Raw genomic sequence first — 25,058 nt, 5'->3', positions numbered from 1 at the left:
GAGAGAGGGAGAGAACATGAGCAGGGGGAAAGGCAGAGGAAGGAACAGATTCCCTGTCGAGCAGGGAGCCGGACACAGGCTCTATCCCAGAACCCCGGGATCATGACCAACTGAGCCACCCAGGCACCCCTCAAATATTTTAAATATTATCATCTTCGGTTCTTCTCACACAGAAAATAAAGGTATTTCTCACATCTACTACTGAGACATTGCTAAATACTAAGATGTTTGTATATCTAAATGTGACAGTATAACAGTAACACATGTACACGAAATTACTTGAATCTTACAGTATATAGAACAATTACTCAACATACCTATGAAGGATATTCATAACTTTCCAATCACCAGAAACACCACTACTTGTCCGAATCTTTTGAGCAATGTTGGAAACAGCTGCAAGAATTGCTGCGCCATCATTTCTCTGGAGTGCAGAACTGCCTAAAACCACCATTGGTTTTTTAGCTTCATGTAACACCTATTTAAAAATAGAACTTCAATTAAAAATTTTTAAAAATTTGCATCTATAATATGTTGTCCCAAGTTTTAGTTTTAATGCAGAATATCTTTGATTTTTAAAAGTCAACATTTAGACATATATACAACCAGATTTAACTTAAAAAAACACCTCGCCAATGCTACTATGAAATGGCTAAATGAGTTATCAGATCAAATAGATTTTCTAAAAGTAAGTACTGGGAATGAAAGCCTTTCCCAAATATCCTTTGGTCAGATTGATTATGGGTATGTTCCAGAGAAACTGGGCAATGTCCCTACAGAGATTGAGTTGGTACTTTCTAACAGAAAAAGCCACATTCAACTATCATGTCTATAGTCTTCTACCTACTCACCATGCTGTAGACAAGGAGGAACAGGTAGAGAAAGCAATTAGCACTAGCATTGTAACAGAGAATACCTAAAACTTTTAGGGCTCTGCTTTAAATCATAATAACTTCTGAATGCCAAAACCGGAGGGGAGTGCATCCCAAAATCAGAGGAAACTACATTATTTAGTGGAGATTGGAAAAATTAAAAGTAAAGAGGAATTCTTTACCTCGATAAAGAATTTTTTACTTCAATATTCTTCGATAATAACTGGCCCAAATCAAAGAATCCACCTGAGAGTTATGCCTACACACTACAGAGGAGAGTAAACGTCCCTACACACTACAGAGGAGAGTAAACGTCCTCCTAGGGAATTTCCCAAGAAAATGTGAAGAGTTCAGAAAAATGGTTTTCTTTCTTTCTTTAGAAAACATTTTATTTATTTATTTGACACACAGAGAGAGAGAGAGAGAGAGAGAGCGCGCACAAGCAGGGGGAAAGGCAGAGGGAGAGGGAGAAGCAGGCGCTCAACTAAGCAGAGAGCCCCACGCAGGGCTCAATCCCAGGACTCTGGGATCATGACCGGGGCCAAAGGCAGATGCTTAACCAACATGGCCACCTAGGCGCCCCTTGTTAGGAGTTCTTAATGAAGAGACCACCACTTACTAACTGAAAATATTTAGGGGTGCCTGGGTGGCTCAGTGGGTTAAAGCGCCTGCCTTGGACTCAGGTCATGATCCCAGAGTCCTGGGATCGAACCCCATATCGGGCTCTCTGCCCAGCAGGGAGCCTACTTCCACCTCTCCTCTCTCTGCCTGCCTCTCTGCCTACTTGCGATCTCTGCCTGTCAAATAAATAAATAAAATCTTAATAAAAAAAGAAAATACATTTAAATCTAGTATAGAAAAAAACTCCCAAAAAACACCAATCATTTTCTAGGGCATGGAGATGGGAAGAATTAGAAAAGAATACTTTTCATTAAGTTTTTTTTTTTTTTTCTATTTTTAATCACTGCAATGAAAATGTTTTTCCTCTTCAAGACAAAGGAACTGAGCTTAGCTATTTTGTACCACATGATTACACCTAAGGCCACACCACCTTGGAACCATAAGGAGGAGCTCACTCAAACACACGGGAGCAAAGACACTGAAGGAGTAAAGCAGTAAGGAATATCCTTCCTAGATGACATCCTTGGACATTTATCAAACCACCTACCCTCCAAAACTGTTATGTGAAGAATAGAAACCTCTTACATTTTTGAAATAATCAGCATTCCACCACATAGGCACAAAATACTAAAATAAAAAGAATCTTGAATTTTCACAGTGAAAGGTGTACCATGTCCCATAAAAAAGTGACAGAACCCACCACCATTAAGACATATTCTGAAGTTATTAAATTTCAAAGATAAAGAAGCTAGTAAAAAGGTTCAAAAAAGTATCTAGATAGTAAAAAAAAAAAAAAAAATCAGGCCAGGGTTGGGAGAAAATATGACTGACATTAGGCTTCTCCACAGTAACAAAAAAGCAGTGTCTATAAAGTTCAGAGAGGAAAAAAGTGTGACTCTATAACTTTGTATCTGCCAAGGCTCTCTTCAGGAATAAAACGGACATTTTCAAGCAAGAAAGAAATTAAGGAACAGTGTACTTATAAGCTCCTTTGGAAAAGTAAAATAAAAACCTATAAATACCAGACAGCAACGAAGTAAATGTAAATAAAGTACTCGGTAATGAAACTGTCATTAAAAGGACTGGTGAAATTTGAAGAATAACTCTTGTAGTAAGAAAGATTTCCTTTAACTTCAGATTCCTTCAGTTTCACTTCAGCTTGGAGGGTCTTGAACTCACGACCCTGAAATCATGACCTGAGCTAAGATTAAGAGTCGGACACTTAAGGGATTGAGCCACCCAGGCACCTCTTATATCAATTTCTTTTCCGATAATTTCAAGTAAAATTAAATTCTGGTACATAAAAATAGCACATATAATAAGATCTCATTTTTGTCTGCCTATCTATTCATCCATCTTGCTCTATATATGAAGAGAGAAATGATTATGGTGTTTCATCAATATTTGTTTGGGGGCACCTGGGTGGTTCAGTTGGTTAAGCCTCTGCCTTCCGCTCAGGTCATGATCCCAGGACCTGGGATTAAGCCCCTGCATTGAGGTCCGTGCTCTGCAGGGAGCCTGCTTCTCCCTCTGTCTATATGCCCCTCCCCCTGCTTGTGCGCATACTCCGTCAAATAAATAAAATCTTTAATAAAGTAAAAAATAAATTCTTGTTTGGGTTGGTGGAACCTGGGGTAATGTTCTACTTTTTTCCATTTTTCTTTTATTTATGTATTTGAGAGAGAGAGAGATTAAGAGAATGAGTGGGAGGATGAGCCCAGGGAGAAGCAGAGTCCCCGATGAGCAGGGAGCCCGACACAGGACTCGATCCCCGGACCCTGAAATCATGACCTGAGCTGAAGGCAGATGGTCAACCAACTGAGTCACCCAGGCGCCGGCCCCCCATTTTTCTTCTCTAAAGTGGTGTAATTTTTAACAGTAATCATATATTATTATGACAAAAACAGTAACTCTTAAAAATTAAGTAATACTTAGGGGTGCCTGGGTGGCTCAGTGGGTTAAGCCTCTGCCTTCAGCTCAGGTCATGATCTCAGGGTTCTGGGATCAAGTCCTACATCAGGCTCTCTGCTTGGCAGGGAGCCTGCTTCCTCCTCCTCCTCTCTCTCTGCCTACTTGTGATCTTTCTCTGTCAAATAAATAAATGAAATTTAAAAAAAATTAAAAAATAATAATACTTAAAAATCAACAAAAGTGGATACATATCACTTGAGAGCACCTGGCTGAATGGATGGCTACCGAAAGCAATGTCTTGAAGAACTTTGGGAGAATCTCCCAGATGGTCATATCTATAAGTGAGATCCACTGCGCTGCCAATAAGGGCCACTTTTAAGTCATTGTGAAGCCAGCTGAAATAAAAACAACAAAGATTTTAGAGTTAAATTACTAAATTAGCATAGCCACCAGTCTTAACAATGTAGCCTAGAGGCTACATCTATTTATGTTACAAATATTAAAGCACAAAGCAGTCACAGAACATTTGGCCTTCACATACATAATTTATTGTGTACCTTTCAAAATAACACTGTTGTAAAAATGCACACCAAGGTAAGTCAGTGAATTAATTTGCTGTGTAAGAATGCCAACCCTAAGCAAGCTGCAAAAACTTTAATTTTAGAATAAATGATGCGTAATTTTTATCTTACCATATTTACATAGCAGAGTCAATTATCTCCTAATTATCCATTAAGGTGATTTAAATATAGTTAATGAAAATAAACTACATCATTCAAATTTATTCTCTTTTCCAGGGAAGTAAGGATCCAGCTCTTCTAAAACTAGATACAAACATGGTGACTATGTATTCTATTTGAGACAGTGCAGGTTTTCATCTGCCTCCTGTGGCATTAACAATTCCCCCTCTCACTCTCAACAGTGTCATAGTATAGATAATAAATTATACCAGCCTGTTCATATGTGTCTAAGATATGAAAAGATGTAGGTATTCTACATCTGCCCCTACTCTTCAAAGAAATGTTAAAAAAGAAAACTGAGGAGAAATGACACTAACTGCAGCATATGACTTGAGACTGAATCCTGAGCAGGAAAAAAAGTTATAGACAAAATTATGGAAAAACTGGTGCATCTTGAGTTACTTCAAAATAAGAGGACGAAGTATTAAGATCAGCAGCGGGGGAGGGAGGGAATGGACCTGCTAGACACTGCACTCCAATTATCTTTTGGAGTCTCATTCCCACTAACACTATTAGGAATTAGCTATTTTTTAGACTTAAATTATTATATAAAATTTTTAAAACCCTGAATATTACTACTAACCTCTTTCGAATTCTAGCATTAAACAGTGGTGCCTCAAAACGTGGATTTGTACCAACCAGAAGGACAAGATCTGCCTCTTCCACACCAGCAATTGTAGTATTAAGAAGATAGTTGGAACGCAAATCTGTGCTAGAAATACAAAATTAAAAATGCAGGTTTACTTCAAAACTAATACATAATGAAAATCCAGGCAATATTTTCATGTCATCAAGCCCATGGTATTCCCAGACAAAACAATTCCTATGAAGTATTTCCAAATTACATCTAAGTTTCAGATATATTTTTTTGTAAGATTTATTTATGTGAGAGAGGGAGAGAGAAACCATGTGCATGTGAGCAGGGGGAGGGGCAAGGGAGAGTGAGACAAGTACATTCCCTGCTAAGTGGGGAAGCCTACTCACGGCTCCATCCCAGGACCCTGAGATCATGACCTGAGCCGAAATCAAGAGCTGGATGCTTAACCAACTGAGCGACCCAGGCACCATTCAGATACTTATTGATAACTGGGATTCTCCAATAGTTCCTGGGTTGACTTTGGTCTGTGTGAAAAGAAACTGATGGGTAGGGGCGCCTGGGTGGCTCAGTGGGTTAAGCCGCTGCCTTCGGCTCAGGTCATGATCTCGGGGTCCTGGGATCGAGTCCCGCATCGGGCTCTCTGCTCAGCGGGGAGCCTGCTTCCTTCTCTCTCTCTCTGCCTGCCTCTCCGACTACTTGTGATTTCTCTCTGTCAAATAAATAAATAAAATCTTTAAGAAAAAAAAAAAAAAAAAAAGAAACTGATGGGTATGATGGAAAATCCAAGCTGTCAGTCATCACTTACTGATGACACAGACGTACTTATTAATTTAAATTTTTAAAAATTAAAAAAAAAAAAAAAAGATTTTATTTATTTGACAGAGATCACAAGTAGGCAAAGAGGCAGGCAGAGAGAGAGGGAGGAGGAAGCAGGCTCCCTGCTGAGCGGACAGCCCGATGTGGGGCTCGATCCCAGGGCCCTGGGATCATGACCTGAGCCAGAAGGCAGAGGCTTTAACCCACTGAGCCACCCAGGCGCCCCCTATTTACTTATTTATTTAAGTAAACTCTATCACCAATGTGGGATCGAATTTATGACCCCGAGATTAAGAGTCACCCACTCTACCAATTGAGTCGGCCAGGAGCACCAGATTTAATGGTTTATACACAACTTTATAACCACAACAAAGCAGGCCTCGATGCTGGCTTCGTAGTTCTCACCCAGCTCCTGCAGTGGGGAAGACCTCTTCCGTGCACAGGGTGTCAGAGTCCACCCTATTAAGCAAATCTTTGAGAGCTACCAGGGCTTCAGCATCCACCAAGCCACCTGCAATTGCTGCCACATCATTGCCTTGAAAACTCTGCAACTGGAAATGCATAAAAAGGGTATCACCAAAAACATCTATTCAGCAAAGACCACTATTCAGAAAACAAAACAACAGTCATTTTAAAGTATTAAAAAAGCAACAAACTTTAGACTAGAAAGGCTTACACTAACTATTAATCTAGAAGTGACAAACAAAGGTGTCTGTGAGGCCCAATAATAATACCAGGCTTGGCGGGTATAATAATACCGCCAGCGTGGAGGGAAGGTATTTGTTTTAAACTAGAAACAAAGGGGGCTCATGATGAGGTTTGGAGGATGAAGACTGAATTACAGTTAAATTTGACTTCTTCCAAAGTATCTACTACTCCCTCAAGCCCTTTGTGTACATTTCTCTGACTAGAAAGCCACTCCCCCATCTTTGCTCTGGCAAGTCTGCATTCATTCTTAGACTTTGCCTAAATGACCTTATATATTATATAGGAAGGCATCCCTGATATGCTAGCCTGTGCTCTCTCGTATACCATTTCCTGCACAACTACCTGAGCACATGACACCTGACTGACTACAGGTCTTTCCCTACTACAAGACTGTGGGAAGTAGGGACCATGAGTTAGCGGTCTCGACATCCCTACCTCCAGCGTGACTATCTAGCATACGGTTCTTAATATATGTTCGTTAAATGAAAGGCAATCATGACAAGAAAAAATGAAGAGACACACATTCCCCACTTTGCTACAAAGATGTTCCTTGAAAATCACAAATACTATTTATTCTAAACTTCAATTTTTTACCATTCCAGCTACACGAGAGAGTGCATCCTCCCAGGAGGTATAGGTTAAAAGCCCCTTTTCATTTCTGACCATCGGCTCCGTAAGTCTTTGACGTTTTAGCCCATCATAGGCAAATCTAAATAACAGAAATTACACCATTTGTGGAATCCTGCTGAAGAGGCAACTAGTTTTCAAGTTTAAAAATCTAAAAAAAATGCTATTTAAACACTGTACCAGTTATAGTGTCAAAGAGACTGATGAACACTTGGATACAAATAATTATCCCGGTTTTTGGAAGATGAATAAATATTTCATGAACATCATCCAAAACTAAAACATCATCTAAAGAGTTTGAGTTCTTGTAAGCTGTTTTCAGCTAACTGAAATTACAACACAAAAAAATCTGATAGCTGAAGAAGCAAAGTCATTTTTATTTATAAAACCTGAATACTTTTAGATATTTTATCAAAATTATGATGTACAAGCTCTAACTTACATGAGCTTTTCTCTAATGAACAAATTAGAATAGATTAAGTACCTTAATCCACTTCAAAATTGCAGGATGGGTATTTGTCAGTTAATATGAAAGCCAGCAATATACCTAGACTACTGTTAATTTTCTCCAATTCTCCGTATTAACAGTCTAGATTTTTCAATAGTCTATATTTATTAACTAATTTGCAAGTATAAAAACTATTTTAAAATTAAAATTACCATAAAATATACTTCAACTCAAGTGCAAATGTTAAGGAAAACAATGCCGCATATACCTGGTTTTATCAGAGATCCACTCTTCATTGATGTCCTCGTGCATCCTTGGCAAAATCCTCATCACCTCTCCTGTTCTTGTGCTTACCACAATATTACTTCCAACTGCATCCATGACATCAATGGATTCCGTCTTTCTGAGAAAATAAGCAGATGTATTTACTATGCTGATTTTCTGCTATCTGATATATCCAAAACAAAAAATTTTACAATGACTTGCCTTTCTGAATTTCTAAAAATAATGGCACCCAGAGAAATTGCAATAAAATAAAAATATCCTCATATCTGTCTACTTCACACAAATTCCTACTGTAAAAATAAAGCTTTAGGGACACCTAGGCGTCTGACTGTTGATTTCGACTCAGGTCATGACCTCAAGGTAGCGAGATCAAGCCCTGTGTGGCGTGCAAAGTCTGCCCTCCCTATGCTCCTCCCCGCAACTGCACATGCATGAGATTGCAAGCTCTCTCCATAAATAAAATCTTAAAACATAAATAAAGCTTTAGAGACTGTTAACTAATATAAAAGCCAATGGTAAGGGTTCTAAGTGGCCAAATCTGGGAAATATGATTATCAAAATAAATAGCAAGAAGGTAAGATTTCTGGTTATGGCTGATTAAAAAAGCCTGACAAATCCTCCCCTCAAAAAAGCAAAAATAAAGTTGGACAAAATTAGCAAAGACAACCACTTTGGAAATCTAATAAAAAGGGACACACCATCACAAGAAGCTTTTATGCAGGGAAAAACTACTGAACTTCAAGTAAAAAGGCTGGAAATCAGTGGTGATGTGAATTGGGGCCTGTTCTCATCCCCTTCCCCACCACCTTGAACAGGTTCTGCAAGGCTGAGGTAAGCTGTGGAGATGGAAGCTTCTCTGCCTGCATTATGGGAGTCTCAGAAGAAAAACAGAAAAATCTCTACTTACGTCATCTCAGCTATGCACTGTGCCTTATCACCCAAATCCTTTTTATACATATATATATGGTTTAAAACCTAGAACTGTAAAAAACTCCCATATATTCTGGTGGAAGTTTAAAAATGGGAGGGCAATTTAATGATATGTTTCTAGAACCTTAAAAATACACCTGGGGTGCCTGGGTGGCTCAGTGGGTTAAAGCCTCTGAGCCTCAGCTCAGGTCATGGTCCCAGGGTCCTGGGATGGAGCCCCACATCGGGCTCTCTGCTCAGCAGGGAGCCCGATTCCTCCTCTTTCTCTGCCTGCCTCTCTGCCTACTTGTTATCTCTCTCTCTGTGTCAAATAAATAAATAAAATCTTAAAAAATAATAATAATAAAAAAATAAAAACCCTCAAACTTATTGCAACTACCTACTCCATTTCCCGGTTTAGTAAGAAGATTCAGATATACAAGAAAAAAAATTCATTTGTAACAATTTTTTAAAAATATTTTATTATTAATTCACTTGAGAGACAGAGAGAGAGAGAGAGAGAAAGAAAGTGTATAAGCTGCGGGGAGAGGGAGAGAATCTGAAGTGGACTCTTGTGCTGAGCACAGAGCTATATGTGGGGCTTGATTTCATGACTCCGATCATGACCTGAGCCAAAACCAAGAGTTAGATACTTAAGTGACTGAGCTACCTCAGGCATCCCAATAACAATTTATATCACAGGTTTACAACTATACAGAAACAAACTAAATGCCTGATAATAGGAACTAACAAAATAAAGTATGATATATCCACATGGTTGAAAACTTAATATACAATGAGAGGAGATTATAAATCTTAAAAAATCAAGACAATTTTACTCTTTGGAAATACAAGTGACTAAAATAATTATATGGTTAAGTACTTTGGAATTAATTTCCAAGAAAATTGTAATTAATTTGCACAGGTTCATCCTATCCTTTAATCTATCTTACTTTCCAGTAAGAGGATTTAACTTAAAGCAAATACCTAAAAACTTAGCAGACCAAAACAATTAGAATACAGCAAGAACACGAATCTTCAATTTTTTTCAACAGCAGTCAACTAAAGGACAGAAAACAAACTGTCAAAAAACACAACAATGTATACCTTGTTTCCCAAGGGCGGGCAGTAAAAGCATAGGGCTTAGAGGTCAGGGCACCTACAGGGCAGATATCAATGATATTTCCAGAGAGCTCAGACATGAACATCTTTTCAACATATGTGCCAACTTGCATATCATTTCCTCTGCCTGTTGTTCCCAAATCATCTACTCCTGCAATTTCACTTGCAAACCTGCAAGATAAAAATGTACTGTCAAATGGTCAAATCCAGCAAAATTATCTCCTTTCCTAACTATGCTCACAAAGAAATAATTATTATTTTTTTTTTTTAAAGATTTTATTTATTTATTTGACAGAGAGAGAGATTACAAGTAGGCAGAGAGAGAGAGAGGAGGAAGCAGGCTCCCTGCTGAGCAGAGAGCCCGATGCGGGACTCGATCCCAGGACTCTGAGATCATGACCTGAGCCGAAGGCAGCGGCTTAACCCACTGAGCCACCCAGGCGCCCAGAAATAATTATTTTTAAAACACTAAAAAGACATGAATATATTTTCAATGGTGAACATAGTCCTTGAATAAAGAGTTCAATAAATGTTCGCTTGTAAGTTAATTGCAATGTAACACACATACAGAAAATGACACAAATCATGTGTAGCTCAAAAAATTATCACAGAGTTAATGCTTATAGATTTTGATTTGTAAATTCAGCAGAAGCTGATATTCACTGAAAGTGAAAAATTTCATTTTATTGGTTTGTGCAGACAACGATAAAAACATCCCTTTCCTATAACCAAAAAAAGTTGCCCTTTCTTCCAGTGTTGTTATTCCACCAAATTTGTGAGTATTAGGTAAGTATGTGAATGATATTCCAGAAGAGAGGAGGAAAAAATTACCTGATGCAGCGAGTACACTGTATACATCTAGTCATGATGGTCTTTACTAATGGCCCAATGTTCTTGTCCTCCACAGCCCGTTTCCCTTCTAAAAATCGGCTCCTATCACTTCCGAACATCATGGACTGGTCCTTAAGTAGATTAGGAAAATTAGTTTAATGCTGCTAGTAAAATTAAAACTTGAAGCAGCCAAAAACGATTTATGAAGTTAGACTACATACCTGCAGATCACATTCACCTCCCTGGTCACAAATAGGACAGTCCAGTGGGTGATTTGCTAGCAAGAACTCCATCACACCTTCTCTGTATGGATAATTTTAATATATAAAACGATATAAATTTTTGGCACTCAAAATGGTTTGGAAATAGGCTACCTAGATAACCTCCAGAGATGTATCCTTTCACAGAGCATTAATTTTACACTTATTATCAGAAATGCCAATGCAACCATCATTCTAGTATTAGACACATGATCTAAAAAAATGTTTATAGAAATCTATGAATAAAATATCATTATAGAATCTAGAAAATTGTAACTTTTAACAATACAAAATTACCAAAAATTGCTAAATGATCTTCAGAAAACATTCACATTCAAAACAAAAACAAACACACAAATGCACAGCAAAAAACAAGTAACAGTGCCTGTACAGTATAGTAATATGTTACTGAAATAATCTCAGTTCAGTAAGCCCCAGATTCACTATTCATCACAAGTTACTGAAAAAGAGCTTTTAGTGCTAATTCCATTCTAGGCTCAAAACCATAAACACCTGACTTCACCTCCTCAATGTGTACTTACTTCCACTGCTCCCCTGAGCTGAACATGCCAACTTTTTCAGAGCTTGCTACTGAGTTCCTCATCTAGGAGTGGTCTAAATACTGAAATGAGCAATTTTCTGCTCTAAGAAAAGTTACTATGCTAAGTAGCACTAAAGTACCTGGCTTTCTTTGATTTCTCTGAGTTTGTCAGGATATTCCAACCTTTCATTACTGGCATGGCACAAGCAGCTACAACCTGCAATTTCAATGGAAAAATCTTTCAGTTCTCGTATTTATAAGCAACCCAACATATGAAAAGATCAAGTCATCCATCTAAAGAGAAACAAAGTACAGTATTTTTTAAGACATAATTTTCCAGTTTTCATATTCACAATATGATAACCTGACTCTTTCTCTTAGAAAAAAATAAGATATCATACTTCTAAATTCTATTCTCATAGTTAAAGCAACTTTAGACTCTGAAACAGAACATCAAATAACTGTCTTGATTAGCATGTACTACTGAATTAAAACTATATGAGGAAAAATGAATTAAACTGAAAGTGAACCTCTTCATTACAATCCTCCTCTAGTGAAAATGGAACAGCAGAAGAGCTTTCAACATGATGCTTGGCAATTCCGCATCCTAGCTGTGTGTCTTATCACGTGGAAATACTGTTAGGTGTAAGAAGTCACCTTTAATTTCCAAATCTATTACATTTATATAGTGCTTGCATTTATAAAGCACTTTCATCAATGCTTTTCCAGTTTTGAAATGAACAGACTTAACTGCACACAAAAAAATAAATTTCTAGAAACAATTAAACAGGGCTAGGTTTCTCCACTACAGTAATGATTCTAAATAAAGTTTGCTGCAAGATTTAAAGTTTTCTACCTTCTACAGCATGGTGTGGAATTTTAGGTATCAAGTACCTTAGGAGCTTTCTCAATTTCAACCAGGCACATCCTGCAGTTTCCAGCAACAGACAATCTTTCATGATAACAGAACCGAGGGATCTGCATGCCAACCTTCTCACAAGCCTAGAAGACAAAGTAAACATTTTTTTGTATTAGGACAACCTAACCTCATCCCTTTCTTGCCTAAAACACAGAAGAAGAAAAAAGTCATCCCCACCTACCTTATTACACCTATCTATAAATATCTATACCTTCCTTCATTCTTACTCCAATCATGAACAGATTTCCCTCCTTCTTTGTTCTTGATTACTACCCCTATCTACTCTTGAGCTGCTTAAGAATCCTCAGCATACCTATACCTTATGTGGAAGAAACGAAATGAACCAACGTCTCAGACTGTGCTGAAGGTTTGACTCCCCCTTTCCATTCTGAACTGCTGTCTACAAAGACACTCCTTCAAACTCTGTCCCAGTGGTTTCATACTGGGATTTCTTCTTTGCTTGGGTCTCCCCCTTTGGATTAGACTTCAACTCACACTGTCTAGTTGGCTATGATCTGCTTCTATATTGGCTCCATATTCCCTCCCTAGGACTCATACTCCCACTGTCATTGACACTCTCCTCAGTTCCCATTTACCTAGTAAGGGGGATTAGCCCAGCTCTCCTAGTTATCACTCTTTCCTCTTAAGGCCTACAAACCTATTCAAATTTCCCCTGGAGTTAGTTCTTCCATCTTCAGCCCTTACCTTAAAGCAGTTTCCTCAAATGCCAATGTTTCAACTACTTAGCAAAAATGCACTGAGTCTTCCTGTGTGCTAGATACAGAGGGTATAGGAAGTAACAAGCAAGATCTGGTCCCAACCTTTATATGAGCCCACATTCCAGATGATGATTCTATCTAAACCCTCACGTGTAGCCCTGGAGTCCACCACTCCTCTAAGCTTTAGACTTAAATAGGCATGCACATGTGTATGCTCTATAGATAGCTAAAATTCAACCTATTTCTGTCTCCTATGATACATCCCCAAATAAGCTAACAAAGCCAGAAACTACAAAAATTTCCCTGCTCTTCACTGTTCCCAAAGGCCTGTATCTTACTCTCCCTGAATCTATCCTCTTACTTTCATTCCCATTGCTACTATCTATTTTAGGCCTTTCATTTTCTGCTCTACTAATGCAACATACTTCTTCCTTTGTCTCTCACACTAGTCCTGTTATTCTCCAAACCAGCATCCTCTATAGTCACTGTCACACTGCTTAACTGCCATGCAAACCGCTGACAGGTCAAACTCTAAGCTCTGCAGCATGACACATATCTTCTTTCATGACTGGACCTCTCTATCAGAGTAATATGAGATCCTGTTATCTTCTACATATACCTTCTGTCCCAACAATACCAACCATTTGAAGCTTTTGTCCAAATATAAACACTTACTTAGCCTTTAAAATCTCCTCAGGGATCATCTGAGATACCCCTAACATCTCTTTCTATCACCTCCTGTACCTGGCAAAAATACTCTCCACCGCATGTCTGTGCTTGGCAGATAGACTAGAAATGACTGCTAACATGAATAAAGAGCATTTCAGCTTTCGATAACTCGCAGATGGAATGAAGCATCACTTCTCCATGACCAACTCTGTTAGTTCTGAAGGAATCTGGAAAAATTACATATTCCAGGCATAAATTCAAGAACAGACTACCTTTCATTTACCTGCTTTATAGGACACATTCTTGGAAATATTACTAAAAATTGATAAGTTACATGAAGTGAAAAGCATCAAGCAGGTTCACAACAAAGATTACCTTTTTCCCAAACTTACCCATATTAATTTATAATTTATATTTGGTAACTTCAAATTTCTAGTAGGTATTTACTTGGAAAACAGAAGTCAAACAATTTACTATACTAAGAAAGTCAGAAACAGATAAATGATAGCTCACTTTGAAATGCCAAGATTTTAAATCCAATTTATTTTCATATAATTTTACTATCTACAGTTCTTTTATGAGCATTTATCAAGGAATCTTAAAATTTTTAGAAGTAGATAAATGGTATAAAGGGAGCAAATTGACAGTCCTTAAAAACCAGAACATATGCAAAAATAAAGAATTAGAACATATACCTACTTGGAGGACGGTAGTTCCTGGTTCCACCATAACAGACTGACCATCAACAAATACTTCAATTAAGTTGCTTGCTGCTGTGGCAGTTGTTCGAACTGACCATGAAAAATATTGAGATGAGAAATAAATTAACAGTTAAATTTATTATAGCAAAGGATAGTGGATTAACTCTAACCTACAAGCCTAAATATTTTCCTCATTTTATACTATTCCCTTCTACTTCTCTAGATGCAAACCTATGAAATAAAGAATTAGACAAAAGCTTTTCCAATCCTGAATACCAGCTAGAATATGGCTATCCACTTTTAGTGGTAGTTTAACTTGAAACTTAATACCACTAAAAATATGTTCATGGAAATACCATTTTTCAAAAGCAGCATAACTGATTTTTCCATTCTGGCACTGATAGGCAGTTCCTACTACTTTCTATTTCATGACACCTTCTATAAACTATTTAGTTGTATTTTAAAAATTACTCTAGGGGTGCCTGGGTGGCTTAGTCAGTTAAGTGGCCTACTCTTGGATTTTAGCTCAGGTCATGATCTCAGGATTGTGAGATCGACCCCTGTGTCAGGCTTCCTGCTCAGTGGGGAGTCTACTTCAAATTCTTTCCCTTTGCCCCTCACCCTGCTTGTGTGCTCTTTCTCTCTAAAATATATAAATAAATCTTAAAATCATTTTATTCGACTAGGATCATTTATTTCTATTTTTCTTAAATTACAGTTTAGGGTCTTTCAAGAAACATTCCATAAACCAATGAATTTACAGAGATAAAAGGCTAGTACCCACAAGTGCAAAAAAAAAAAAAATACTCACCACATCCTTTGGAAGACTTATTAGAAAGGCCTACTAAGGCCCTTCTTAGAGGTATCCTTAACATATTGCTAAGAATAAAACAAAGAAGAGTTATATTATCATAGGAAAAAATAAAACCCTAATCACAAACTTTTTGGTAATAGTTCATAGGTTTTAAACACTTCACAAACATTATTACATTGAACATTCATGAGCCCTGATTTTTCCCCTCAAATTCTAGAGATGAGAATACCCAGTCTCAGGAGATAACTGAGTACAATCAATTGCCCAAGTACAATCCCAAAGAGCTAAGAAGGAGTGGCTAGTGTAAAAATCTATGTAAAGGGCAGTTCTGTGTTGTTTCTAACTATCAACAGATGACCAAATATAAAACACTATGGAGTAAAATAAACTCAAAGAACAACAGTGAACTTAGCATTAATACTCTGTAAAATGACGTCTACCTTCCTGCCTTTGTTTCCTGCCAATACTCACTCTAACTTTCTATGTGCTATGCAGTGATCTCCTAAATGCTCCTGAGATTCTGAGCTGGCTCACAAGTTCAAGCCTTTTAAGCATCTGGAGTGCCATTTTCTGTGCTTAGTACATTTATCTTGCGGATTTGCAATTATATGTCTGTTCTACCCTCACCGAATTATGAACTGCTTAAATTTTTCCATCTTTAGGGCCTATTTCCAAGGCTGGTACATAGTCAGCTCTAAAACAGTGGTTTTCGACCAGGGACAGTTTTGCTTCCCATGGAACACGTGTCAACATTTGGACACTGCTGTCACAACTGGGGGAAAGCTACTGGCCTCTACTCGGTAGAGGCCAGGGTTCTGTTAAACATCCTACAATGCACAGGACAGTCTCCTATAATAAACATTTGCTAAATTACTAAAAGAAATGGCAGTGAATTACATAAATAACACCAATTAAAGATATACACAAGCAAAGAGAAAAGCTATCTGAACTTTTAGAGTTTTTATCCATTCACTTGGTCATAAGATCTAAGCACTGAGCTTTTTGTCTATTCACTCGATCAAATGGACTAAGCATCTGAATTATAATTTTTCACTTAGAAAGTCTAAAAAAAGGAAATTATGGGATCAGAATGTCTCAACATAATGACTTTCAAAGGCAGAAAGTGGAAGACAGTCCATACACCTAAGATTTAAGTATGAAGTTTCAGTTACCTATTACAGAAGAGGTATAACAGAAAATGTCATTAAATCAGACTTTAGTTAATTCATAACATTCATTAATTCAGAACTTGTGATTCTAAATTTGCAGACATGAAGTCTATTAACCACAAGTGAGTGATTTTTGGTAAATTGAGTTTCTGCTTCTCTATCTATTGATAAGGAAGAAAAGAATACTTCCTAGGCTATGCATTAGTAGTAGTAGTTCAATACATGTCAATTAAATCTAAATTCAGTTCAGACAGTACTAGCAGTTTCAAAATCCTCTCCCCCCCCCAAAAAAAAATAAAATAAAATAAAAACCCTCTTCCTTTGTACTACCCCTGTACCATCAGCACACACTGTGTATACAGCTTTAGTATTCCACCTACTAAATTACAAGTTGGTCGTCAATTTTAGTACCTACTGAACTGTAAGCTCCTTGAAGAAAAATGGTGTAATTTGGTCATTTCCCTTTTCTGAAGACCTAGCCCTTGAAAAAAATAACCACCAAACAATCTTATCGCCAAGTTCCAAAATGAGTAGCATCTGTCTTACTAAATTCTATTGATGATATAAAGATAAATCTGAATTTGCTGAATCAGTGCAATGACAGACTGAAAATCAACAATCAATATTTCATACAACAATGTAAACAATTTCTATTATTTTGTCTCCAATACAATCTAAAAGTATTGTCCACTTTAGCTAGGAAATCAACCAGAACTAGGCTGTCTCTTGAAAATCCAGCATCAAAGGGAAGAGTCCATAGCTCCAACAGAAGACAGCTATACAAAATTTCAATTCGTACTTTACACATATTTATCTATCACAAAGGAATGGAAATAGTCATCTTTAAATGGGAAAATGTTAATGACCAAACAGTTCTAAAACCAGAAGGGACACTTTTTAGTGTGAGAACCGTACTATTCCACATTCCCCACCGTACATCCTGCATCCATGCACTTCTCTCCCTCCAAGGTATACCACTCTACTGTATGCTACCATCATCTATCCTGGACTATTACGATAGCCCACCTACAGGTCTCCCAGCTTCCACACTGTCCCCACAGCTTCTCCCCTCTCCCCACAGGCTGTGGCCTCAGACCGAAATGCTTTTCCTTCAGATCTTTCTGACTTCTTGCCCTTGAAATTTGGGATTAACAGACATTCCTCAGGGAGGCTTTCCTTGCTCAGCCTATCTTAAAATTTCCTAACTACTCCCCAGTCATATCACCCATTTCATTCTTCTTCGTGGCCTCATTTCTCGTTTATAATAGAAGTTCAAACTTCCACTTCCCTGGAATTAAAAAGGGCAGGTGCTCTGACAGCCCTGTAACACCCTGCTTAACGATGCACATGCAATTCGGTGGAAAAAAGAACACTCTCCAAGGAAACAACTTGGGTGTTTATTCATCAGGAACAGTTCAAGCTACATTTGCAATGTCCTCAAATCGTTCTGGAGCAGAGCCGTGTCCGACCTACGGATCCCATCTAATGGATCCCCATTAGATCCCAACATAGCTAAACAACGTAGCTAGGTCATTAGCAGTGCGACCTTGGGCAAACTTCTTAAACATCAATTTCTTCAGTTTCCCCACCAGGGAAAAGAATAAAAAATCCTGCCCAATGCACTCAATGGAAAAAACAAAACAACAACAGAGAGGTGTGGATGGTTGCTAAGGCAATAGGGGCCAAACAGTGTACTGTACCAAGGACATCCTAACTTGGGGGGAAATGCTCAGTCTTTAGGCCTAAGTCACTTGACATACGTCCTCTCCCAGGGAACAAAACGGCCTCCGCTCCACAAAGGGGAATGTCCTGCATTTCCCCTGCAGAATGAAGGTCACCCACAAGCCTGCCACCGGTCCAGCGCTCCCAGGGCCTCCAGGTTCTCCACTTGGTTTCCGCTCCAAGAAACCGGAGACCACGGCCAACAGCCCTCACCTGCCGGCCCTAGGGGCTTCCGGGAGAGGCGGGGTGGGACGTGATGTCCAGTCAAGGACAAGAGTAGAATAAGTCACCTGGGCCAAAGTCTCGTCAAAAAATCAACTCCTATGGCAAGAGGAATGTCAGTCTTCTCACGCTATTCACTGCCTCACCTTCTCCTCGGAGCCGCCGAAGCCGCTCCACAGAATTGTCTGTACCGCAACAGCCCCCTCAAAGGCCAGATTGCTTACTCAATATGGCGGCCTCGGCTCAGCTCGCCCGCCGGGCCTGGAGAACGGCAAGCCAGGAGGGACTAGAAACCCCGGATTCGACAATTTCCGTTCAGCAAGAGTTCGGCAATTTCCGTCGCCCGCACAGGGGGCGGGGCGGAGGGCGAGCCGCCTAGAGCGAGCGGGGGCGGAGGGCGGGGAGACAGTTTGGAACCGCAGTTCCGCCGGAAGTAGCTATGCGCCTGAGGCCGAGCGTCTTCGGTCATCTCCGGCGCTTCGAGGGGCGGTTCCTGTAGTGTTCCGGAGCCGCGGAGGTACTAACTTAAGAAATATCCCTTTTATTAGTTTATTTGCAAACACAAAGAGGCCCGCAGACAATCGGTGGGCCGTTCAGTTCAGAGCCCCCGAATTTTTCGTGGAGGAATGAGGCTCTTAACGTACTTTGACCTTTAACCTTCGACCCGGTGCGGCAGCGGGAAACGCCTCCGTCTCTATATAAGGCTTTTTCCGGCCTTTTGCGGCCCTTTTTTTTTCTTCCTCATAGCGCTGGTCCGCGGCTCCCTCCTCTTCTCTTTTCTTTCGTTGCCGCCCGGTTCCTAGGACCAGCCGACGCCATGGGTTTTGGAGACCTGAAAAGCCCCGCCGGCCTCCAGGTGCTCAACGACTACCTCGCGGACAAGAGCTACATCGAGGGGTGAGGACGGGCCCGGGATGGGGTCGGGCCACGTGGCGCGGCCTCTGCCGCCGCTGGGGGCTAAGGCGGCCGGGCTGCGAGCGGCGAGGAGTTAAACGTGCTTGCCTTCCCCGGACGTGATGCCCCCAGGTTATCCCGCGAGCACTCGGGTTGTGGAAGCAAGCCTGTAGGTCTTCGTGAGATGCTGCAAACTTTGAGGTCCACGAAGTGGCGGGGATCCCCAGGGTGGGGCGGAACACCAAATGCATGGTCCCTGATCTTGAGCTTATTTTTAAAAAAGTAAGTACAGCAGCTTAGGCTTCCCAGTACCAAATGGGCCATTTCGCAGTAACTAGTTGGACAGAGGTGCCGTTCGTCATTTATTTGCTGGTGGTGGTGGATGTCCTCTTAAAGGCGTGTGCCATTTCGGTCTCCTCGGCAGGTATGTGCCGTCACAAGCAGACGTGGCAGTATTCGAAGCAGTCTCCGGCCCCCCGCCTGCCGACTTGTATCATGCCCTCCGTTGGTATAATCACATCAAGTCTTACGAGAAGGAAAAGGCCAGGTAAAATCACCTTTGTCTTTATCTGGAGAAGAGAACGTTTTCTCCGCTTAAGCGCAGGGTTTTCACATGACAGCATTGGACCCAGGCTACGTTAGTTTTGTTTGGGATATTGTGAGCTTAATTATCCTTGGGACTTGAGAAGGCCGAGAGACTGAAGACCTCCCGTTTTTTCACAGAACAGGTAGCACATGGACAGCAGCAGTTCAACTTTTCCCCACAGTGCCCTGACAGTGTGCCTGGACCCTGACCTGGGGGGCCCACCTCTGGGGTGAGAGGGTGGCTCTTCCACTCAGTCCTTGGCCATTCTTCTGAAACTGCCAGCAAGGGTGGAAGTTTGGGGAAGTGGACTCCCGTTCACTAAGAATGGAGCTGAGCATACTTAATGAAATCTCAAAAAGAAATATTCATACAGAAAGAGTAAATCATAGTGAGTATCCAATGTAACGTCTCACGTGCTCCTCATGCTTGTTGGGTGAGGAGTTAAACGTGAAAAATATTTGCCTGGGAGTATTTAAGGGTAAATTCTTAGTACAAAAGGGATCTGTTGGTAAAGAGTGATGGAAACACATTCTCATGTGCTGTTCAAAAAAGAGCATACTGACCTAGCGGTGGTTGAACTTAAATTTTTTTTTTCAAGCCTTCCAGGAGTGAAGAAAGCTTTGGGCAAGTATGGCCCTGCCAATGTGGAAGACACCACAGGAAGTGGAGCTACAGATAGTAAAGATGATGATGACATTGATCTCTTTGGATCTGATGATGAGGAGGTATGGCTCAAATTAATATGTGTATCAGTGAGCTTAATCATAGGCTCTGTGGTGAAATTGCCTGGATTTGAATTCTGGTTTCACCACTTTATTACCTGACTTTTTAAGTTCTCACTGGTTACATGATGAATAAAATCAAATCACCATCTTTCGGCTGAGCCCCTGATGGATTTGCTTTTTTCTGATGAAGCTGGTCTTTGTTGTGATGGTTCCACTAGCTATAAGCTGAGGCACAACCAACTTTGTGAAATGTACTTAATTTTTTTTTTTTATAGGAAAGCGAGGAAGCAAAGAGGCTAAGAGAGGAACGCCTTGCACAGTATGAGTCAAAGAAAGCCAAAAGTAGGTCATTTTATAATTTGTGCTGCTTTAACTTTATTTCAGAATAATGTGAGTGATCTTTTTTGAAGTTTGATTTCTAAAGTAATTGCCTCTGCATTTGTTGACGAGGTCCGTATTTAAAAACCTGTATAGGTGGTTCTTCCTAAAACTTCCACAGCTACTGGTCTGCAGCTGTTCTTCCGGTAGCAGTTGTGGCATTCCTCTGTGGGACAGAAACTGTTATACAATTAAAACACCTCTTTCTTAGCACAACAGAAAGTGGGCATGTGAGTAACAAACACAAGATGTATTCTGTAGTTCTGTTTGGCTGAGAAAATGATCCATTAGGAAACAGATTAAGATTTCACAGGTGTTAGCAGTGTCTGGATAATGCTGGCTGTTCCTTTCCTTAGAACCTGCACTTGTTGCCAAGTCTTCCATACTACTAGATGTGAAACCCTGGGATGATGAGACGGATATGGCAAAACTAGAGGAGTGTGTCCGAAGCATTCAGGCAGATGGCTTGGTCTGGGGCTCTTGTGAGTTCAATTTTTGCTTTTTGAAAGTGGCATCTGAAAGTTGCCACTTAACAATGTTTGTCAATCAGTAGGACTGTGCTAACTAAGACTTTTCTTGTTCTTTTCAGCTAAACTAGTTCCAGTGGGATATGGAATTAAAAAACTTCAAATACAGTGTGTAGTGGAAGATGATAAAGTTGGAACAGATATGCTGGAGGAGCGGATCACTGCGTTTGAGGACTATGTGCAGTCCATGGACGTGGCTGCTTTTAATAAGATCTAAAAACTACATCATAGATCATTGCCCTTAAATAAAAGCTTAAAAGACAACTGTTGGCTCTAGACTCTTACATAGGGTGGTTTCCATTTTGAGGGAAGAAATTCAGTGGACAGTACAATCCATAAAAATAAATTTGGGTGTCAGCATTGTTAGATATTTATCCCAACAAAGAGGAAAATATTTATCACAAATAACTATGAATACAGGTAGGTGTTGAGTAGATTTTATAAACAGATTCATGGAAATAGACTCAGTATAGTTTCTGTACCCAATGCACAAGGATACGTACCACTTGTACCACAGCATTTCAAGTTTCGTATTTGCTTTTTTTTTTAAAGATTTTTCTTGGCAGAGACACAGCAAGAGAGGAAACACAAACCGGGGGCAGTGGGAGAGGAAGAAGCAGGCTTCCAGCTGAGCAGGGAGCCCGATGTGGGGCTCCATCCCAGGACCCTGGGATCATGACCTGAGCCAAAGGCAGACACTTAAGCAGCTGAGCCACTCAGCACCCCCCCCCCCCATATTTGCTTTGTTTTCAAAAGAAATCAGATAAGCTCCGCTTACGGAAATTTTGGATTAAGAATTTTCAACTAGATTTTTAGCCCTGTAGATTTATAATGGTTCAGACCTTGGGCTTTTAGCAAGGAGTAACAAGGTAACCTGGACTGGTTTTCTGCAATGGAAATGTTCAGAGTACCTTGATGAGAAATGGGTCAATACATGTAAAGTGCTTAAGATAACTGGACACAGTGAATGTCCTTTATTTACTGGACTAGTTCATGAAACACTGGACAAAAAGGGAGTTGAGTGTTGAGATTGACCAATGGCTAATGAAGTAATTTGTTGTCACCTATGGTCTTCCAAGTTGGGGGTTACTCCAGGATGAAAAATCATGAAAATCCCACTAGAGGGTCCTATGGGTGGCTCAGTGGTTAAGCGTCTGCCTTTGGTCCCCTTTGGGATCCTGGGGTCCTGGGATCTAGCCCTGCATCCATCTCCCATTACCCCTGCTTGTGTTCCCTCTCCTGCTGTCTCAAAATATTTTAAAAAAAATTTTTTCTTAGGGTTGCCTGGGTGGCTCAGTGGGTTAAGCCGCTGCCTTCAGCTCAGGTCGAGTCCTGCATCAGGCTCTCTGCTCAGCGTGGAGCCTGCTTCCCTCTTTCTCTGCCTGCCTCTGTCTACTTGTGATCTCTCTCTGTCCAATAAAATCTTAAAAAAAAATTTTTTTTTCTTAAAAAAACATCCATCTTGAAAGCAATCTATGAAATGGGGTGTGCAATCTTACTAAAGGACACCTAACCCAGAGGAGGGAAGTTAGGTCACAGAAAGGATTCCCCAAATTTGATAAAACCATTGGGGCTTCTGGGTGGCTCAGTTGGGCCTCTGCCTTCAGCTCAGGACTTAATGGTTTGGGAGGAGGCTCTGGGATGGAGCCCCTGCATCAGGCTCGCTGCTCAATGGGGAGTGTGCATCTCTTGGTGGCCCTCACACTGCCTGTGGGCTTCTCGCAAATAAAACCTGGGAAAAAGAAAAAAAAAATCACAAGTAAGGGGGAGGGGCAGAGGGGAAAGTAGACTTCCTACTAAGCTGGGAGCCCCACTTGGGGTTCAGTCCCAGAACCCTGAGATGACCTGAGCAGAAGGTAGATGCTAACCAACTGAGCCACCCAGGTGCCCTGATGGAGAGAGCTTGGTTTGTGTTTTGGGGAATGCGATTTTTGAGTAGCACTGTGTCATGGAAAGGTTATAAGGTAGTTGGTTCCCAGGCTATGGTTCATAAACCTGGCTAGGGTGTGGAGGTGGGGACTGAGTGGGACATTTTACTTGGATTTGGATATCAGAACCTATTGGTGAAGAGACTTCAATAATGGGTTTGCTGCAGGTAAGTAGGCAAAGCCAGCTTTTTGGTTTTTTGAGTAGGTCCACACCAAAGTGTGGAGCCCAACAAAAATCTTGAACTCAAGATCCTGAGATCAAGGCCTGAGCTGAAATCAAGAGTCAAATGCTTAACCAGCTTAGCCATCCAGGCGCTCCAGGAATTACTGACTTCTAAAAGTCTTATTTTGTGGTTTCTAATCTGTAGACCAAAGAGATCAAATGATTTGTTTGAAGTCAGAATTTTCCTAGCCAAACCAGACAGTACTATTTTTTTCCTCTCAATCTGACTTTGTTTATATGGGAGAGTACCTTAAATGTGGGAAATTGTTTAAATCTGAGATAAAACTTATTTAATTGGTGTATGTATGTACTTATAACTATGATCATCTTAATTAAGCAGTATTTCCAACGTAAGAAATTTTCCAGTTGTCAGCGTCGTGAAAGCCGGCAGAGGGCAGCACTTCATTTTCTGTAGAACAGAGCAGCGGGGTTCTGGAAATGTTGCCATGGAAAGATGGAGATGTAGCAACTAGTGAATAGCAGCCCCAAATTACTCACAATGATCGACATGTTAAAGGGATTGAGCACCAGATAGCTGGAAGTATTAACAAAAATGATAAAAACTGTTGATTAAAAATGTGGTTCAAAGTAAAAGGAGCTAAAAAATTTAGAATGGTCATTTCAAGCCACAGCTGTCTTATAAATCTTAAAATGATAAATGAAGCACATGACTTTAAAAATCTTGATTCTACAGCCTCCTCTAAATATATTTAGTGGTGTATTTTCATTTTATATTTAAAAAATTGATAAAACAGTAACATTGTACAAAACGAGAGGTTATACAGTGAAGTCTCTGTGTCTTCCCCGCCTCTCTTCCCCCTTGCTCAGGCTTCCCGTTTAGCTCCATAAAAGCAACCATTATCAACAGGTTCTCAGCAATTTCCAGACCTAGTGTGAGCACATGCATGAAGTAATTGTAGCATACAATTCAAACTGTTCTGCACCTTTTACTTTGTCCTTAAAAATAGACTAGGATGTCTTGGAAATTATATCTTGAATATTCCATGGCAGTACTTATAAAGCTTTCTCGTATTCTAACAGTTACATAATCCATTGTCTCATATCTTATTTAACCAGTCTATTGGAGCTTTAGATTGCTTTCAGTTTTCTGCTGTTATAAACAATGCTCACATTTGCTTGTGAGCCTGTATCCCAAATAACCTGTTTTTGAACCGATGGGCTCAGAAGGCATGAGTAGATATGAAGAAAGAGAGATTTTTGGTTTGCTTCTGACTTTGGAGTATTAACAAAAGATAAAAGAGGCCAGGTTTTTTCTTTTTCTTTTTCTTTTTTTTTTTTGGTATGCCCATAAATGATTACAGTAACTCAGACTGTACTTATTTTTCATTATTTAGCATCCCTCACACAAGGGTGAGAACAGTGTGGGAATTAAACATGATTCATTCAGTATCACCATATTAGAAGCTATAAAAATACAAAAGAAGAGTTAAGAAAATTACAATAGGGAGGTGGCTTGAACACACATAAAATTGTTAAAAATTAGTCATTTTTGTGATTAAGCAAGTAATCCAAAAGTTCAGAAGGTTTGGGAAGGCTAGAATTGAAGAAAAAT

The 25,058-nt window shown here is 39.9% G+C and overlaps 2 protein-coding genes and 2 non-coding genes across 6 annotated transcripts in view; 3 read left to right on the top strand and 1 right to left on the bottom strand.

Moving 5' to 3' along the window:
- NDUFS1 (NADH:ubiquinone oxidoreductase core subunit S1) overlaps window positions 1–18,527 on the bottom strand; it is a 31,411-nt gene extending 12,884 nt beyond the window's left edge. The window contains exons 1-14 of one of the 3 annotated variants that reach the window (XM_059168287.1): window positions 18,371–18,527; window positions 15,109–15,176; window positions 14,296–14,387; window positions 12,184–12,291; window positions 11,430–11,506; window positions 10,710–10,791; window positions 10,489–10,619; window positions 9,643–9,828; window positions 7,610–7,744; window positions 6,861–6,975; window positions 5,964–6,109; window positions 4,728–4,856; window positions 3,670–3,799; window positions 318–478 (exon numbers count right to left, since the gene is read on the bottom strand). In XM_059168287.1, coding sequence (XP_059024270.1) covers window positions 318–478; window positions 3,670–3,799; window positions 4,728–4,856; window positions 5,964–6,109; window positions 6,861–6,975; window positions 7,610–7,744; window positions 9,643–9,828; window positions 10,489–10,619; window positions 10,710–10,791; window positions 11,430–11,506; window positions 12,184–12,291; window positions 14,296–14,387; window positions 15,109–15,172 — 1,556 coding nt within the window. In that variant the 5' untranslated portion in view covers window positions 15,173–15,176; window positions 18,371–18,527. Of the gene's footprint in view, window positions 1–317; window positions 479–3,669; window positions 3,800–4,727; window positions 4,857–5,963; window positions 6,110–6,860; window positions 6,976–7,609; window positions 7,745–9,642; window positions 9,829–10,488; window positions 10,620–10,709; window positions 10,792–11,429; window positions 11,507–12,183; window positions 12,292–14,295; window positions 14,388–15,108; window positions 15,177–18,292 lie in introns of all 3 variants that reach the window. The other 2 variants (XM_059168288.1, XM_059168289.1) reach the window with 2 other exon arrangements.
- Window positions 18,528–18,744: 217 nt separating this feature from the next.
- On the top strand, window positions 18,745–21,598 carry EEF1B2 (eukaryotic translation elongation factor 1 beta 2). The gene is made up of 6 exons (XM_059168290.1): window positions 18,745–19,121; window positions 19,543–19,665; window positions 20,303–20,429; window positions 20,705–20,771; window positions 21,164–21,289; window positions 21,397–21,598. Exons 1-6 carry the CDS (start codon window positions 19,042–19,044, stop codon window positions 21,549–21,551), a joined length of 678 nt encoding a protein of 225 aa, XP_059024273.1. The 5' UTR covers window positions 18,745–19,041; the 3' UTR covers window positions 21,552–21,598.
- On the top strand, window positions 20,544–20,622 carry LOC131828438 (small nucleolar RNA SNORD51). Its single transcript, XR_009352444.1, has one exon. It is a non-coding gene; the product is annotated as a small nucleolar RNA SNORD51 (small nucleolar RNA).
- LOC131828440 (small nucleolar RNA SNORA41) lies at window positions 20,921–21,054 on the top strand. Its single transcript, XR_009352446.1, has one exon. It is a non-coding gene; the product is annotated as a small nucleolar RNA SNORA41 (small nucleolar RNA).
- Window positions 21,599–25,058: the final 3,460 nt, after the last annotated feature.

This window comes from Mustela lutreola, chromosome 3, assembly GCF_030435805.1.
Source record: "Mustela lutreola isolate mMusLut2 chromosome 3, mMusLut2.pri, whole genome shotgun sequence".
Lineage (NCBI taxonomy): Eukaryota > Metazoa > Chordata > Mammalia > Carnivora > Mustelidae > Mustela > Mustela lutreola.
The sequence above is the reverse complement of the archived record's forward strand: the minus strand, read 5'-3'. Positions and strand labels throughout refer to the sequence as shown.